This window comes from Tursiops truncatus, chromosome 18 (genome assembly GCF_011762595.2).
Source record: "Tursiops truncatus isolate mTurTru1 chromosome 18, mTurTru1.mat.Y, whole genome shotgun sequence".
Classification (NCBI taxonomy): Eukaryota; Metazoa; Chordata; class Mammalia; order Artiodactyla; family Delphinidae; genus Tursiops; species Tursiops truncatus.
Genome location: NC_047051.1, coordinates 50399208 through 50417487, shown reverse-complemented (window position 1 = coordinate 50417487; position 18280 = coordinate 50399208). Strand labels below are relative to the sequence as shown.

The 18280-nt window shown below is 40.7% G+C and overlaps 1 protein-coding gene across 2 annotated transcripts in view; it reads right to left on the bottom strand.

Annotated features, from left to right (window-relative positions):
• SLAIN1 (SLAIN motif family member 1) overlaps window positions 1-18280 on the bottom strand; it is a 74052-nt gene that overhangs the window by 11558 nt on the left and 44214 nt on the right. For both annotated transcript variants that reach the window (XM_019921139.3, XM_019921141.3), the window contains exons 3-5: window positions 7823-7972; window positions 4859-5200; window positions 354-509 (exon numbers count right to left, since the gene is read on the bottom strand). In XM_019921139.3, the coding sequence (XP_019776698.1) occupies window positions 354-509; window positions 4859-5200; window positions 7823-7972 (648 nt within the window). The remainder of the gene's footprint in view (window positions 1-353; window positions 510-4858; window positions 5201-7822; window positions 7973-18280) is intronic.

The window sequence follows — 18280 nt, the reverse complement described above, 5'->3', positions numbered from 1 at the left end:
GACAGAGTAAGTGTGCTTTCCTCAAAGTAAATAGATCAAGTACACAGCTAAAAAGAGGCAGATCTGCAAAGCAAACATTTTTGTATGATGAGTAAACAAATCAATCACCATTTAGTGCTTCTACTGCTATCCCTGGGTATAAAGGATTGCATATAATTTACTAATTATTAATTGGTGACATAGGCACCAGTGAAAATACCACTCAATTATCATGGTGAAAGACAAAAAAAAGTGTCACAAGGAGAAAAGTTTCCTGTAGTGTTCTTAAGAGAAAGAAAGAAATGAAATAGTAAGATTTTCCTAATGGTGTTACAACTAATTAAAATTACATATAAAAATACTGTCATACTTACTACAAGACTGTATTCTTGAAATTCCATTTGCAGCTCCATGCAAGCTTGAGTCAAAACTCTGACTATTCCGCACGGTGACTGGAGAACTACCATTGCTACTAACAGCGGTTGTACTTGGCATCCGAGCTAGATTAGGCATACTTCTTCGGAGCTTATCTAGAAAGGAATTTTACTAAGTTAAAAATCACAACTTTTATGCCAATTAAAACACTAGCTTTCAAAATTAAATACAAATAGAAATTATATTTTGTTCAATGACAAACAGAAATTATCACGTGTGTTATGAACTCTAGCAAGCTAATTAATTACCCCCAGTAGAGACAAACACACTCCATGTCTCCAGAAAGGTTCCACCAAAGAGACTGCTATAGTAAAGCACTTGTTCTATAAAAAGAGGGAGGAGTTAGGTAATCAATTAGCTGTTTGTTTCTATACAATAAGTGGATAAAACTGAATCGAAGTGAGGATAGAAAATAATCTTACAGTTTAAAAGGGAAAAAAAAAGCTAGGAATTGTTACATGTTAATAATAATAAAAAAACCTAGAAGTGTCAAACCAGCAATTACTGAATCTTTTGCTAGCATATCAAAAGAGGAAGAAATTCTTAAAATTCTAACTTGAGATGTTTTGACATATCCACCCATCACATCAACATGACCACATTAACTTCTGGAAAGTTTTAAGGGGCATGAGTACACCACCAAACCTTTGGAGACTTGAACAAATGCTTCCCTTTCTTTTTCCTTGCTGAGAACATCTTCCGCCACTAAGGGGCAGCAGAGAGTCAGTCACACACAGACCTCAGTGCTGCTGAGATTTGAATTCAGCCACAAGAGGGCAACTCTACAATGTAGACAGTTTTCTCTTTAATACACACCCCGCCAAAACTAAAGTACACATATCAGGTCACTCAAGCTCAGAAAACACAGGATACATCTGAATACTCAGTAAAAACCCATTCAATTACAAAACCAGATTCATTTTTCTCCCCTTCACACACAGCTCCTTCTGCATCACTTAGATCCCTTGATCCCTACTCATCAAGTCACCTAATCCAAAAAGCGGCGGAATCTTCCAAGTCTCACCTCCCTTCTTCACCCTCAACTCCCAAGTCCTCTCAATTCTGCCTCATAAATATTTAACAAATCTCCCACTACCACCTAGTTTAGACCTCATTATTTGTCATCCACATTTTCACAAAATTTTCCTCTTAACTGGTCTCTGTACACCCTGTCTTGTTCCTCCCCATCTTCCATACAGCCAGTGACTTCTAGCCAGCCACTTGCTAAAAACCCTCCAGTCACTGTCCCTCCCCTTCCTCTGAAAGCCCAAGCTCCTGGACTGAGACAAGATCCTTCTAAGATACAGGCTCTGCAGCCATCTCTAGACTCATCTCCTGCTGCCCTCGCCACACAGCCTACTTGCCAACCACAGTGGAGAACGGAATTTCCAAATACTTCACACTCTCTTGTACCCGTGAGCGTGCTGGTCCTTTCACTTGGACACCCTTCCCCACTTTGTGGAAGGAATGAATGAATGAACGAGTATTTCCTGTGTATATATACTATACAGTGTGTTAGACAAGGGAGTTCCCGACTCTCAGTGGGGTTATAGTCTAGACCATTGTTTCTCTATCTTTTCTTCTGCTATCAATCTTTAGGAATCCTTTAAGGAATAAAGGCAGCAGCCAGCTACCCACCAAACATCTAAATCTAGCCTTGCAGTAAGTACAGGGTTCAGGGGAGGTCCCCAGGCTAACACTGATTACACCATGCCACTGATAACCCCTGCCATAGCCTAAAAATCACAGTTAGCAAATGTTCTGCAAGCTTTAAGCACTTATCATACCTGGCAAATTATTCAAATACAGTAGCCCTACCCTGCCCCACCTTATGGGCAGGGGATACGTTCCAAGACCCTCAGCAGGTGCCTGTAGCCACTCATAGTACAGAACCTTATATATACGATGTTCTTCCTATACAGGTGCTGACAGGCAGGAAGCACACACAGCGTGGATACACAGGACAAAGGGATGATTCACGTCCCAGGTGGGACAGAGCAGGAAGGCACAAGATTTCCTCATACTACTCACGACAATGCACAGTTTAAAACTTACGAATTGTTTATTTCTGTAATTTTCCATTTAACATTTTCAGACTGCAGTTGGCCATGGGTAACTGAAGTCACAGGTAAGAGTGGACTGCTAGGGGCTTCCCTGGTGGCGCAGTGGTTGAGAGTCCGCCTGCCGATGCAGGGGACACGGGTTCGTGCCCCGGTCCGGGAAGATCCCACATGCCGCGGAGCGGCTGGACTGGTGAGCCGTGGCCGCTGAGCCTGTGCGTCCGGAGCCTGTGCTCCGCAATGGGAGAGGCTGCAACAGTGGGAGGCCCGCGTACCACCAAAAAATACCAAGAACTTTCAAGAGCCATCCCTTTGGAAACCAGGCAATGTAGGAGCTATGGAAGTAGGAAATATTAACACGCACTTCTATTTATAATTATTTTCTTTTATCCATATTATTTTAATAATTTAGAAAAATATTTGAGAGATTGGTTTCAAAGTTACGCCTCTCATTCCACAAATTTTGTTCAAATAATCCTCTGGTAACAAATGAAGGCTCAGATATCTGAGCCACATTAATAAAAGTTTAAAAAAACAGTGGGGCTGGGGAGACCACCTTTACTTTTTCAGCACTTTGAACTTTTCCAGCGTTTTTATTCCAGGCAATGGAATGGTCATTATTTCATTTATTCCTTATGACAAACTTAGGTTAAAGGATTACATGTTACATAAAGGAGAGTGTACCAGATGATCTGATGTCCAATTATACCTAAGTTTTCTAAGAAAGGGATGTTATTTGTTTACATTTTGTAGCCAAATAAGTGAGAGCTCAGAGGCATGAGAAGCCTGGGAAAGGTGTAAGTGGTAGGCCAGGAGGGGAACTCAGCTCGTACTGGCCTTCAGAGCCTGTGTACTCAGCCATTAAATTGATTAGTCAGAAGTCCAATCCAGAGAACTGCTGTTGTATTCCATTTTCCTTTACGTGTGCAGACCAGACCTTTTAGAGAAATAAAACTACCACAGTCAGACACTAGGCTGAGAAATATTTCCACTCTCCTAACAGGAACCATCATAACACAGATTTAGGGACACCTAACCCTTTTCATAATGGTGTTGAATATAAGTTAACACCACTTTTCTAAGGTAGGACAATGATCCCATTGACAGCTAATCAAGATGCAGAGGGAGCATCTGCTTGACAGGCAGGATGTGATGCTCTAAGACACTTGACAAAAAAAGCCTTTGCAGAAACAACTCTGTGCCCTCTCCCGCAGTTTTAATGATGCTGTAATTTTCGTTAAGCACATAAAATATTGTCTTCGATATTATGGGCTTTAATAAATTACTCACTAGTGGCAGTCACTTTACCTGCCACTGTTTTCTGTTAAATTTGAAATCTGAAGGTATTAAAAAAGAGAGACTATAAAACCTTAAATATTTTCAAATGGTCTCTCAATTAGCATGAATAATACAAGTGCAGAGGAAGAAAAAGTAAACACTAAGTACATGATAGCAGGTGATGACTAGTATGATTTGTATTTGGCCTTGCAATATTTTTAAATAATTTGTTGGATCATTTCTGGGCCCAGGTTTGAGAAATGCTGCTGTATAATAATTAACAGCTATAACTCTATAAATATCGTTGGTTTCTCCACACTCTACAGGATTTGTGTGTGAGGGTCAGACTGATCATCAGTGCAAAAACATACCAGGCTTAGAATATCACATGATTATTCTCCCTATAGTTCTTGTAAGTCAAGATCTATAACTCCTGGGAGTGGGGAAGGAAGATAAATGATGAAGAGGGAAATAGAAAAAATTACAAAAAAAGAACGACACATATTCCAACCCACCGTGCTGTCATCAGGACAAATCAACTTGCCGTTACCACGCCAAACATCAGCTTCCATAGCCCCACTGCTGCACAGATCTTAATTCTAGATGTCAGGACACCAGAGGGAAAGCCACATCCCAGACTTCCCCTAAATCTCGATGTGCACAGCAGCATCCTCTCCAAGCACCACGGTCCACACTTCCCATCCATCACTGTGGGCTAGGAGCAGGCCGTCAGAGATGGGGGGTTTTAAGAAAGATGAGAGAAGATGCGGCTCCGTGCCTCCGACTCCATGGAACTAGGAACTCCTCAACTTCCACAGCCCTGCTCTCCTACAGCTTTACCAGCCACAACACGAAGATACTCCCCCATTTCTGACTCAGTCTGGTACCTCACAACGGTTTTCCTGAAGCTATAAATCTGGGACACATAATCAGAAGCTGGTCAATTATAGATTTAAATGTACACCAACCAAACTGATAAGGTCTTAAGGATGTACTTAATAAGTCTTGGAAACATTTACCAGTTATTTATATTGACCTTGAAACCATTTCTTGACCACGTATGAAAGATCCAAGCACATCGAACACCAACGGCGCGTACAACTTACCTCCGTTGGTCCTATTTGGTTGCTGATCTGGAGTTTGGGCTTGAGGTGAATAATACTGTTGCTGCTGGTAATTATTCGAAGGAAAATACTGGGACCCGGGGCTCCTCCTACACTCCCGAATGCTGGAGAAAGTCTGTGAATGGGGGATTCCTCTTTGGAAAGGTGAGCATCTTGGAAGACGAGGCTGAGGTGGTGGCAGGTGATCAAATTCCTCCTCGTCCTCCAGGCTGAATCGATCGTATTCTTGATCACTGCATGTCCCTTTTTTTCCTGAATTCAGTGACACACTGGAACTAGGTCTCGACACAGATGCTGAAGTAGAAGCATAATCTTGCCTGAGACCTACGGAACAACAGGGACTGGTATTTTATCTTACGAGGCATTTCAATCTGGCTTAATTATTAAGTTCCAATTCATCAAATATTTGAGGAAAATTTGTGTCAAGCAAGTGATTCAGGTGGAGACCCACTATCTTGTTCTTGGTTTATTAAATCCCAAGAAAACAGACAAGTTTACCTACCAAACAGACAGCTAATACTGGACTATTCTGTTCTGGAAAAAGATTGCCCCAATTCCAGTGAAGATGAAATATACCGCTACAGTTCATCTATCAGTATCTGTCGATTTCCCCGAGCCATTCCTTCTGGAATCTGGAGAGATACTTAGGAAGGCTACTTAGGAGACACTATTCATCATCATCTGGAAGTTTCTCGTTATCTCGTTGCCAACCCACACCTTTTTTTGCGGTACGCAGGCCTCTTCACCGTTGTGGCCTCTCCCATTGCGGAGCACAGGCTCCGAACGCGCAGGCTCAGAGGCCATGGCTCACGGGCACAGCCGCTCCGCGGCATGTGGGATCCTCCCGGACCGGAGCACGAACCCGTGTCCCCTGCATCAGCAGGCGGACTCTCAACCACTGTGCCACCAGGGAAGCCCAACTCACAACTTTTTTTTAAAGTAGTCTATGCCTGACTGACTACTTAACTTCCGAGACTGACATCCAATCTTTCAGCCATACGTTTTTTTAGAAAGAGTTACTGTTACTGTACTGTTACTAAATAACAACATAAAATAATCGTTTTTCCTCTCAAAATGTATCTTATTAAATCTTGCATAAGCATTACAATCTTTCTCATAGTAGCCTTGCCCAATTCTGAAAGCAGGAAATTGTTATGCTTAAATGATACTTGGCTGTTTCTACTTATGTTGGCCTCAGAAGATAATTCCAAAATAAGCTTAGCCCAGGTCTGTGATCTACATCTTCTTTTGCCTTTTGAACCATTAATAACCTTGAAGTAGTTCACTCTCAGATTAACTGTTGTAACCTTATTGCAGAACCAATAACTCAATGTTATTGGAAATAACATTTCCAATTATCTCTCCTGCAATAATTATGTATCTTGAAAAGTACAATTTTTATGGAAGTATAGTTGACTTAAAATGTTTTGTTAATTTCTGCTGTACAGCAGTTATTCAGTTATACATATATATATATATATATACACATAATTTTTTATATTCTTTTCCATTATGGTTTGTCTCAGGATACTAAATATAGTTCCCTGTGCTATACAGTAGAACCTTGTTGTTTAACCATTCTATATATAATAATTTGCATCTGAGAATGCATTAATGCATGTTTAATTGAATTTTTATTAAGATAAGTACACACTCACATGCAGTTCTGGGAATAATAGAGATCTTTTGTGTACTCTGTCCAGTTTCCCTTGATGGTATCATTTTGCAAAATCATAGAATAATAGGACAACTATGATATCGCCACTTATATAAACCCATCTGATTTAGATTCTCCAGTATTACTTTTATATGTGTACATGTGTTAGTATTAAATTCTATACAATTTTATCACCTGTAGGATCATATAGCTATCACCACAGTCAAAAACAGAGCAGCTCCCTAAATCCCTCATGTTGCGCTTTTATAACCACATCTACCTCCCTCCTGAGAGCCCACGCCATATCCCCAAGCCCCGGCAACCACTAATCTGTCCTCCATTTCTAAAATGTTGTCATTCCAAAATGTTATATAAATGGAATTATACAGTATGAAATCTCCTGAGATCATCTTTTTCACTCAGCATAATTCCCTGGAGATTCATCCAAGGTGGTAATGTCTATCAAAATTTATTCTTTTTTCTTGCTGAGTAGTACTCCACAGTATGGAGGTACCCCCAGCTTAATTAACCACTCACCTACTGAAGGACATCTGAGCTCATTCTGGTTTTTGGCTATTATTATAAATAAAGTGCTATGAACATTCATATACAGGTTTCTGTGTTTCTGAACACAAGTTTCCATTGCCCTGGGATAAATGCCCAAGAATACAATGTGCTGGGTCTTATGGAAACCGCATGTTTAGTTCTCTGAGAAACTGGCAAACTGTTTCCACAGTGGCTACACTGGTGATGTTTTACATCAATGTATTTTGCCCAGAGTATGTGCTAATATTTTACAATGGTCATGAGACTGTGAGAAGCATTTAATTGCGCCACCTACAAAGTAGGATGGGAGGAGAGAACAAATAGAATTGTTTGCCCATTACCTGGGGAGAAATCCCTGAAACCTCCCCACCCCCTTAGATTTCAAGTAGAAGCCTCTAGTTTAAAACGTTTTCTAGTTTAAAAAGAGGAACCGGGGCTTTCCTGGTGGCGCAGTGGTTGAGAATCTGCCTGCCAATGCAGGGGACACGGGTTCGAGCCCTGGTCTGGAAAGATCCCACATGCCGCGGAGCAACTGGGCCCGTGAGCCACAACTACTGAGCCTGCGCGTCTGGAGCCTGTGCTCTGCAACAAGAGAGGCTGCGACAGTGAGAGGCCCACGCACCGCAATGAAGAGTGGCCCCCGCTCGCCGCAACTAGAGAAAGCCCTCGCACAGAAACGAAGACCCAACACAGCCAAAAATAAATAAATTAATTAATTAAAAAAAAAAAAAAGAGGAACCTACTTTCTTCTTGCAGACGAGCCATGATCTGAACATCAGTGAGGTCCTGTAACTTATATCCCATGGAGATAGAATCATCCTCCAGCTCTGAAGTACTCAGCTCACTGTCTATGGATGACTGGGGACTGAGAGGGGAGCCCCTGGATGTGTAACCTAAAAACAAGGGAAACATGTTTGTTACTTAGTCTAAAGAACTGCTGTCTGCATGTGCTTTACAGTTCACATATCAACAGTCAGCACTTCAAGGCATTCTCCAATCAAAAGGCACAGAGTGGCTGAATGGATTAAAAAAAAAAAACAAGACCCATCTACATTTTTCCTGTTTTCATTAAGTCACCAAAAAACAACCAACACACCACTATGACAGGAGAACGGCAAGAGAGTATGCACCTCGTCACGTGTTCATAATTCATATATACAAAACCACTTGTTTTGTTTTCTCAAATTCAGTTTTCATAATTCAAAAATCCACTCTGTGCTGTACACTAAAAAAAATTGTTGAAAAGGTAGATTTCAGTAGATTTCATGTTATATGTTTTTTTTTTTTACCATCGTAAGACAAGAAAAATCAATAATGCTAAATCTGCATCCCATTAGCTTAAGTATATATCTAAAGGCATATGGTATAAGAATACATATCCTGTACACTTTCGATGAAGAATCAGACATGCTTGTCTCTGGTAGTAATGGAGTATATATTTGAAACTAAATTTTAATCTGGTCCATTTTTTAAACAGGTACAAACAGCAGTGCTATACATGGATAAGAATATCACACATAAACGGCACACGTCCATACAGGGAAGCACATACAAAACCTTCATAATTTAGAACCGTCACAGGAGACTTGTAGTCACTCATGAAAGTGAGAAAGTAATGGCCTGAGATAGGAGAACCAAGGAAGAAAGGGCTGAAGGGAGAAAATGATAGGGATGGAATCACCAATGCTGAGACAACTATGAGACCGTCATCTCATAAAAAGCTACTATGACTATTCTTTCTACACAGCCCTGACTTAATAAAAAGCACCAACAATTTTTTAAACAGCAAGATATAATAAAAGTCTGATAATCTTCAATCATAATGAAAATCATAAAGACCTTTATTTTGTTCAACATTTAATTTTAAAAGCACATTATGCATTTGGAAACACATAATTATATATATATGCATTTGATAGAGTGAAGGCTGCCTACTGTACACAATTGAGAGCAGATTAATGACGTTAAAGTACAAATTAACCCTCGCCTTTGTCATTACCCAAAGTAAGCGTGCAGCAGACTCCCCATTGTGATAAGTAAGATTACCCTCAAGCTTTTCAATGAAAGGTGGATATTTAAGCTGTGTTTAGTGACTGATTTACAAAGCAAGCCGCTAGACGAGAAGTTGAAATATTACCTGTTCTTTCAGGTGTTAGTATTGCTTTATTTGAGGTTTTAGAGAAGCTGGGAGTATTAATGCCATTGCTATAAGGGCTGAGTCTTGCCACAGGGCTATAAGGAAAAGCCAGTGAGACATTTGAAGGGAAGAGACTCCGCCATCGGCTAGCTGTCACAGAAGCAGAAAATAAACAGCAGCGGTTAGCTATACAGAAGCAGACGTTGACTTGTCAGAGGGAGAAAGGGAAGAGGTTAACAAAATGAAGAGACAAAGCAACTTTTCATTCTTAACTGGCTCTCACTTATCTAAGGGAAAACATATGTAAAAGCGGGCTATTTGTGAAGCAGGGCCCTATTTCTACCTTCATTAAGAACCATTCAATCAGTGCCACCTTGATTACAGTCAGTATGTCTATATAACAGTGAAAAGTTGTTTTTAATTTCCTCATTACGAATATTTTCTATTTCTGAACAAAAATTTAACTGTTTTAATAATATAAAATGTTAATGTCAAAAGAAAAACTCAAGGAAACTTATCTTTAGAATTATGGGAAATAGTTCTTAATATTAACTGTTCATAGTCCTATTTTTTTCCCTAAGTTTTATTTTCAACCCATTTAATATTAATAAATGTTGACCAAAGAATTATTATGGAAACTTGTTCTTGGATTATGGAAGAAACTTAAAATGACTACTGTATCTTACTGCATCTCTGCTTGAGTCCAAAACAAGCTTTATGGAAAAATGATCTACAAAAATCACAGAAGGGTATATATACACCAAAACTTAGTGATAGTTATTTCAGGTGGCAGGCATAGAGGTAACTGATAATCTGCTGGATTTTTGCTTTATAAAAAATGTTTTCCACATTTTCTGCATTGAACATGTGTTATTTAGGTAACTTTTAATGGTAGGATTATACCTATTATTAATTTAATACTATAAAATAAGGAACAAAAAGGAATTTTACCTGCATTGGCAGATGATCTAATTGCACATTATCTCTCCTGTCCTAATTAACATATTTCCCTCCTCCAAAATTACCAGCCCCTTGGATCTTGGGATCATAAAAGACCCTAACTTGTAAAAAAAAAAAAAAAAAAAAAAAAAACACAAAACAAAACAAAAAAAAACTTCAAGTCACACCTAAAATCACTTCCTCTCTCTTCATGACATACAAATTACTGTGCTAGTCAAAATCCACTTTTCTAAAAAGCAATGTGCTAAAGCAGGACAGGAGGGAATAGATGAAAAGTATAAATTAGGTTAAGTTTCACTTTGAGCAATAACTTCGTTACATTTGCTGGAAATTCGACAAAACTTGAAGAAACAAGTATAAAAGGAACTGCTTTGAAATGCACTCCCAGGACATTTTTAATGAGAGATGCTAATGAGCAAATAGCTAAAAAGTGTTCAAAGATGGGCAGTGGGGTTGGAGAGGAAGAAACTGTGGGCTGTGGGCAGGCAAAAAAGTAACAAGCTCCAATCCTGAGACTGGTAAGGTCCTTGCATATTAGCACCACGGTTATTTATAAGAGCAAATGCTTCCTGTTACTTCAGCAAGAATTCTTGAGAAACAGCACCATCCCATTCAAACAACTACTGAAGAAATAACCTTTTCCTTATGCAGATGGAAGAACTAGTTGAGGAAACTACATTCACAGTGATTCTGCTTTCAGAATCCACAAGTTTCACGAAGGGGTCACTGCCAGGAAGCCTCATTCCTAGTTGACACCAGACACGTCACTTATCCAACATGCAATTCCCAATCTGTGCCAGAGCAGAGACGTGCAGAGCTGGCACTCCCTTCCCTAAACCACCAGATATGTAAACCTGATCCCAAAACACACTGAGAAGTAGGGGTTAATATGCAACACACACCAGGTAGCTCTTCTCACATCTTCAATCTCTATAACTCAAAGTTTCTCATTAAAAATTCTATATTAAAAAAAAAAAACCAATAGTTCTTTGTGACAGCTGACTTGCTTAACAGTTGACGTTATGTTACACCAATATGATCACTCGCCAGGCAAATTACAGTGACTGTGTGTTCTCACCCACAGATGCAGGCGACAACGCATCACCACTAACCAGCATTCATTACTCTACACAATAGCTACTGTGACCCGGGCCTCCCAACACGATGGCACAGCGACTGTGGCTATGACAGGAAGATCCCAACGAAGAACACAATTAGCATCTATTCCAAGAAAGAATGCTTTGCATTGTCCTTTGGCATGGAGGCTTTTAAGAAGAGGGAGGAGAATTATTGCAGAGGCAAGCTAACAAAGTAACGATGTTATATTAGTGCCCGAGGTTGTGGTGGAGAAGGAGAGTGGAGGGGAGCGGAAACCTCCGCATCCTAGTTATTCTTCAGTGTGTGGCTAAAGAATTGTAAGAACTGCAACAGGAAGCATTTCCTTAGAGAATAAAAACAAACACAAAGAACTTTTCATAGGGCAATTTTGTTTTTTCCATTTAATTAAATGGATTTTCTGTATACACGAGGATGTCAAATTTTTTGAGAGGCTTGATGATGATCAAAATGACGCTAAGAAAGGAGCAAGACAGCTTCTGATAAAGGAGAAAATGGGTGATGAACTTCTGAACAGCTAAGCTTTCCTATCCTCCTACTCTAAAGTTCTATCGGTAAGTACAGGGCTTCTCCAACTTGGATCAAACGTATCATACTTGGCAGGGCTTTCATTCCCAAATACCTAAGTTAAACTCTCTCCCAGAACACTTCTGTCTGCACACTCTCTGTGGTCCTACTGCCACTTCCTTCATCAAGACCTCGCCATCTCTCACTAGATTATCGCAATCTATTCTTCAGCCAAGTTCCGGCCACCAACACTGCCCTCAGAAAGCTTGCTCTGAGCATCGCTACCAAGCTTGTGTTGGTCATTGATTATTTTAACTGTGTTGCTCCTTTCCTTTCTAAAGTTGCACAGTGGCTTTTCATCCAATACTAGATCTCAGGTACTCCAGATCACCTCACTAGGACCCTTACCCAATGCCCTATACCTCACTTCCCACATCTAGAGTGTTTCTAAAGCTTCCTTGTTAAGAATACAATTGGTGTTGGTTAAACTTTCGACTTTGCCACCTTCTGTCTAGTAACCATTTTCTATTGAAATAAATGTGACAAAGTACTAAGTTGTGGACAGATACCTCATCTTTCGGCAAGAAACTAGTTTGAGTGTCCAATGGTCTACTAGGTTATTTTTTTTGTACACCTTCAAAGTTGTCTAACTTAAAAAATAAATTACACTATATCTGTGAAGCTATTTTTTGTACATTAGGCAAAGTATAACCCCCCTGCAAAAATCAATTTGATAAATGCTCCAGTGATGATAATATCAAGAAAAATCATAAAGGATAGGTAATGGGATAGGTTTAAGAAAGAATCTAATTTTTTTAAATTTTCCACACTAAAAATTATTCCTAACAAAAAAGTTCCCAGAAACCATGACCCTCCTACCATGCCTTGATCATCTTTGCCTACACTCATAGTATATATAGTAAATATTCAAATTTTTGTTGAATATATATATCCATGCATATAATCAAAATCTAATTTAAGAATGCAGTATGGCTTAATTCACATAAAATGAAAAAGAGTAACTGATCTAATATGTAAACCTTAGTGATAATCCTCAAAAGGACAGTACTGCATCTACCTAAAGGAGTTCAAAATAAAGCAACACTCTATTCTGGAAATAATCATTTTCACACTTTCCCCTTGTTATAGACAGAGCCAGTTGAGTACCCAATACAATGTCTGGCACATAGTATATAATTGATAAATGTTGAATGTGGTCAAAATCTTGGCAGGTTCACTAATACTCCCCTATTTCAAACCATTCTACCATTCCTACCTTGACATCTAAATGATTTTGCCAAATTTCTTAAACTTAATATAACTATAATTTAGTATATCTTTGAAGACAAAGGTGAGTCTAGACATTTCAGCCTAGCTTGAGGCCCAGTGAAGAAATATTACCTGTAGCAGCACTTCGTTAATACTTCCCAGTAACCGCTAAATTGTTGAACTTTATGTGTGTGAATCTTCTGGTTTCGAGCTAAATGATTTTATATCACTAACGGCCAGGTCCTGTGCGGAGTAACTGATGCATCCGGAGTAAACAGGCTTCACCCTAGATGAGCTAGTTCCTACAATGCACAGTTAAAGTGAAGGATTGTGCCAGGAACACTAGTTGGCAGTAAACCGTGCAAGAAGGCTACAAAGCTTCCTCAAATTCTTGAGATGCCAACATTTCTTAAAATCAAAGAAACCATATACAAAAGAGCTGAAAGTGTGTTCAGTGGAATTTCTGTACACCCCACTATCAGCGTAGCATCTGAGTTGGGTGAGTCCTGGACTCTTACTCTGTCTAGTGGCTTCTACCAGTACAGACACACTTCTAACCAGGTGCTGTGGTCTGATTTTTTTGTGTCCCCCTAACATTCATACGTTGAAATGCTAAACCCCAAAGATGATGGTATTAGTAGGTGCGGCCTTTGGGAGGTGCTTAAGTCCTGAGGGTGGAGCCCTGAATGGGAGTAGTGCCTTACAAAGAGGCTCCAGAGAGACCTGCCATGTGAAGACACAGGGAGAAACCTGCAACCTGGAGAGGGCCTTCACCAGACCACGCTAGCACCTGATCTCGGACGTCCGGCCACCAGAGCTGTGAGCAATAAGTTTCTGCCATGTATAAGCCACCCAGCCTGTGGTGTTCTGTTATAGAGCAGCCTGAACAGACTAAGGCATGGGAAGTTATCCTAAAAACAAGCCCTACTCTGCTTCTCCCATCTTTTTTTTTTCTTTCTTTCTCATCCAAGAATAAGACTTTAAAAGTCAAAACTGCAGTTTGCAGAGACCATGGCTCACTAATTTCCCACATCCTGTTACTTGTCTCTCTCACAAAGCAGGTGATCTGGAACATCACTCCAGAAGGTTGGAATGATCCCAGCAGTGTGAGGAAATCAGTCTAAAGCAGCCCTAGAAATGTTTTCTTTCTGCAGTTTTTAATAAGCCTGAAGAAAACTCATTAACAGCAAATCTGAGTTCTGTTTTACTAAAATTCACACAACTGCCTTCTACATTAAGTCATATTTTTGCATCTCCTTGCTCGTGGCTCTTCTCAGCTACCCAAATTTATATTCTCCATCATTCCCTAAACCAGGAGCTGCTTTGAGGCCAACTATCTGTGTACTCCTGAGCCAAAAAAAAAAAGGGTCTAGTGCTCCAGAATAATTCAGACGCCCAGCATTTACAGACCACACCCAGAGTCCGTCCTTTATTCAACATTTACCAACAGATACCAAAACAGTAAAGGTCAGTCTCCTGGAGCGATCTCTTCCATAGGTAGACACAGCACAGAGTTCTTTTCCTGCTCAATTCCCAGTCATTCTGGGAAATCTGCCTGGCCCCTATGCTCCCACCTGATTTTCTAAAATTCATTTTTCTATTCATTTGAGTAGGCACCCACCATGGTGGCTCTCCAGTGCCAGATGCTACAGATACTGAGCTGTGTAAAATATGGTTACTGTTCTCCCGTCCTTCCCACTTCAATTTCTAAAGACCAGTAGTGCAAAAGACAGGCAAGTAACAAGAGTACAAGCGCCATGACAGCACCATGAAGTGCATGCAAAGTGAGGAAAATGGTCACCTTTGAGGGAATCCAAAGACTTCACCAGAAGACATGATGTTTAACATGGCCCTTGAAGGTTGAGGAGCTTATCTCCCAGGGTACAATGCCATTCTACATATTCATTCTGGATAACACATGTGAAGTCATGGAGGCATGAACAAGCAGTGCATATTCAGGGAATGGCCGACGTTAGGACTGAAGCATAGGGTATATGTGGAGAAGAGTTAGGGCTGGAGAGCTTGGGCGGATCCGTTTCTGCACTGTCATGTATAGTAGAGGCTTTAATATTCAAGTACTGTCTTGACTTTGAGAAGGAGAAAGTCATGATCAGATTGTATTTTCTGACGACATATAGAATGATGGACTAATTGGGTAGAGATTGATGATTGGGGGACCAGTTAGGAGGCTTCACAGTGCAGCTGGTGAGACACCACAAGGTACCAAACTAAAGTACTGGCAGAACATTTGGTGAGAACATGTTAAGCCACATCTGAGCTGAAGTGGAAATATCTGGTGAGCCAATGAACACAGGGAGTGGAGAAAAGGAGTAAGGCAAAGCTAACACCATGGATTCTAAGACACAGATGCCATCCGCTAAGACAGGAAACATGAGATAAGCATGCTTAAGAAAAAAATGAATTAAATTCGAGATACTTGTAGGACATGCCTATGTGCTCGTGTCCAGTAAGGAGTCAGAATTCAGGAAAGAGGGCAAGAGACAAAGAGATCAGGGTACATCAACAAGTAAGTGGTAGATGAAACCGCAGGCATGAGTGAAATCACCCAAGCAGAATATAAAGAAGGAAAACAGAAGAGGCCTAAGGAAGGAACGTTTAAGAGTGGGTATGGGGAGGATCAGTGGAGGTGGCGGGAGATGAAGGTGGGTTTTGTGGCCTCTTACCTGTAGATCAGAAGGCAATAAACATGCTGAGAAGGCAGAGGCTGGAATTGAGAACCTGGCAAGTATTAACAGTAATGACCAGCCCACCACTAAGACAAGCACAGATTATTACCTAGGTGAGTCTGGAGAGCATATCTCCGTGATGATACTAATCTCAACAGGCAAGCCTAAACAAAACACCTGAAGATGTTAGCAAGCGTCCTTTTTATGATTCTCTAAAGGGCATTTATGTCCTACTGGTTTAGGTTTAGATAGCTGAAGTGTGGTGGCCATATTACTCACGGAAATGTCAAAGTGACACCACCTGTGTCATAAATAAGGGAAAAAAAGCCCTAGTGATTGAAGGTTATTTGCCACTGGGGAATTTTAGAGATCTAGGGTAAGATCTTGGTAAGAAGAGTTAGATGTGGGTCTGGAAGGGCTAGGTGGCTGTATTCAATGCCTATGAAAGTCAGAGATGAAAGTCACAGCAACAGGCCAACACAAGAGTTGGCAAACATTTTCTGTAAAGGGCCAGGCAGTAAACATTTTAGGCTTTGCTGTCATATGGTCTCTGCTGCCACCACTCAACTCCGCCAACTCTGCCATCACAGCATTAAAGCAACCACAGACAATACATGCATGAATGAATATGGCTATGCCCCAACAAAACTTTATTTATATATATACCAAGAGCTGAATATCATAGAAATTATGGGTCATGAAATATTACTGTTCTTTTAATTTTTTTCAACCGTTTAAAAATGTGAAAGAGGCCATATAAGAACAGGCAGAAGGCCAGGTATGGCCATAACTTGCCAACCCTTGGACTACTATACATACAGGTTTTGTAATATTCCCTCTGATAAATGCACAGGATTCTATTGCAAGGGTATGTCAAGGGTTAAGACATAACGATAGCCAATAGCATTCTTCTCTACTGTCACTTTTCATAACATACTGTAATAAAGACCAACAAAAGACTAAAAAGACATTGGACACCAGAGTTCCAGTCTCCATCCTGCCACATGCTAGTTCTCAGATCTGGGGCAGATCAATGTAACATCCTTGTGTTGCAGCGTTCTCATCGGAAGAGAAGGTATGTTTGTCAGAGGGTAATAAGCAGGGCTGTGGCGAGTATAAGACAAAAGTTTACACCATGTATTCACAAACTACAAAGCATTTTTTTTTTTTTTTTTGCGGTACGCGGGCCTCTCACTGTTGTGGCCTCTCCCGTTGCGGAGCACAGGCTCCGGACGCTCAGGCTCAGCGGCCATGGCTCACGGGCCCAGCCGCTCCGCGGCATGTGGGATCTTCCCGGACGGGGGCACGAACCCGTGTCCCCTGCATCGGCAGGCGGACTCTCAACCACTGCGCCACCAGGGAAGCCCCAAAGCATTTTTTAAGGAAAACTAGTGAAAAGTTACAGCAAGTTGGGGCAAAAACGTCTTCTAAATTCTGACGGAAAATGTTCTGGAAGCTAGGTGGGAGAAAGGAGAGTGCAGAAATGATCCGCTCTTCCACTCTTCCTAATACTCAGGCCGTTTAACCTGCCTTCTCAAAATGATGGGCATGCTTTTTACGTTCTAGCTCATCTAGACAATTTCACAGGCTTAATCTTTCCTCAGCTGTTAGCAACTCAGAAGCAAAGTACTGAACCTTGAACTTTCAACAGTTTGACCAGGATGGGTCAACAGTTCTCACTTATTTACCCAAAGGCTATCTCAGAGGAAACAAACGTTCCAAATGACACATTTTTAAGAAATATGGTTTCTTCAAAACCACAAGCTTCTAAGTCATATCTCTGAGTCTTAAACAATGATGTTCTTTACCACAGAGTCCCGGAAAGTAAAGGAAAAGGAAGCAAGGAGAGATTAACAATCATTCAATCCTTCCGCTTTTATTCTTTCTTTTATACAACAGGTAGGCAGGCAGGCCTCAGTTCCAAGCCAAATAATTAGAGGAATTCAACTACGTGGCCCTTTACTAACACCAGGTACAGAGTGGTTTAGGATCAGCGAAGGACAGGCGACATCAGCTCTTTTAATACTTTCTGTTCTCCTTATATTGGCAGGAAGCTGTATCCAGACCACAGCATTTTGCTCTAAGCCCACAAACCACCGGGGCAGGAAGAACTCCATTTTCACAAACCATCCTCTCCAGAATAAACTTCCTAGGTGATTATGTTACAGCTTTACATACCTACAGCCTACAGAAATGCTTGGACTAAGCTTAAACGGGGGAATTAAGAACCCTAGGAAAGACAGTATTTTATTGGTTCACTCTTACAAACTCTGACTGCACAGACTGAGGTAAAGGTTTTCTGGAATAAGTTCACAGGAAGTAATAAGCACTGCTGACTTGGCTCCAACCCGCGCCAGCCCCCTGAAGTAGTAACATATGGTTTGCAGCTTATCTGATCCACTATTTTTACTGGGTGAACCTGAGCAGCATTAATTTCTCCACAGCTCTCCCCGGCCTGATAAATAAGCATATGGGATCTAGGAGGTCCTTCTACTGCTCTGGAACAGGTGGTCATACTGCTCTTT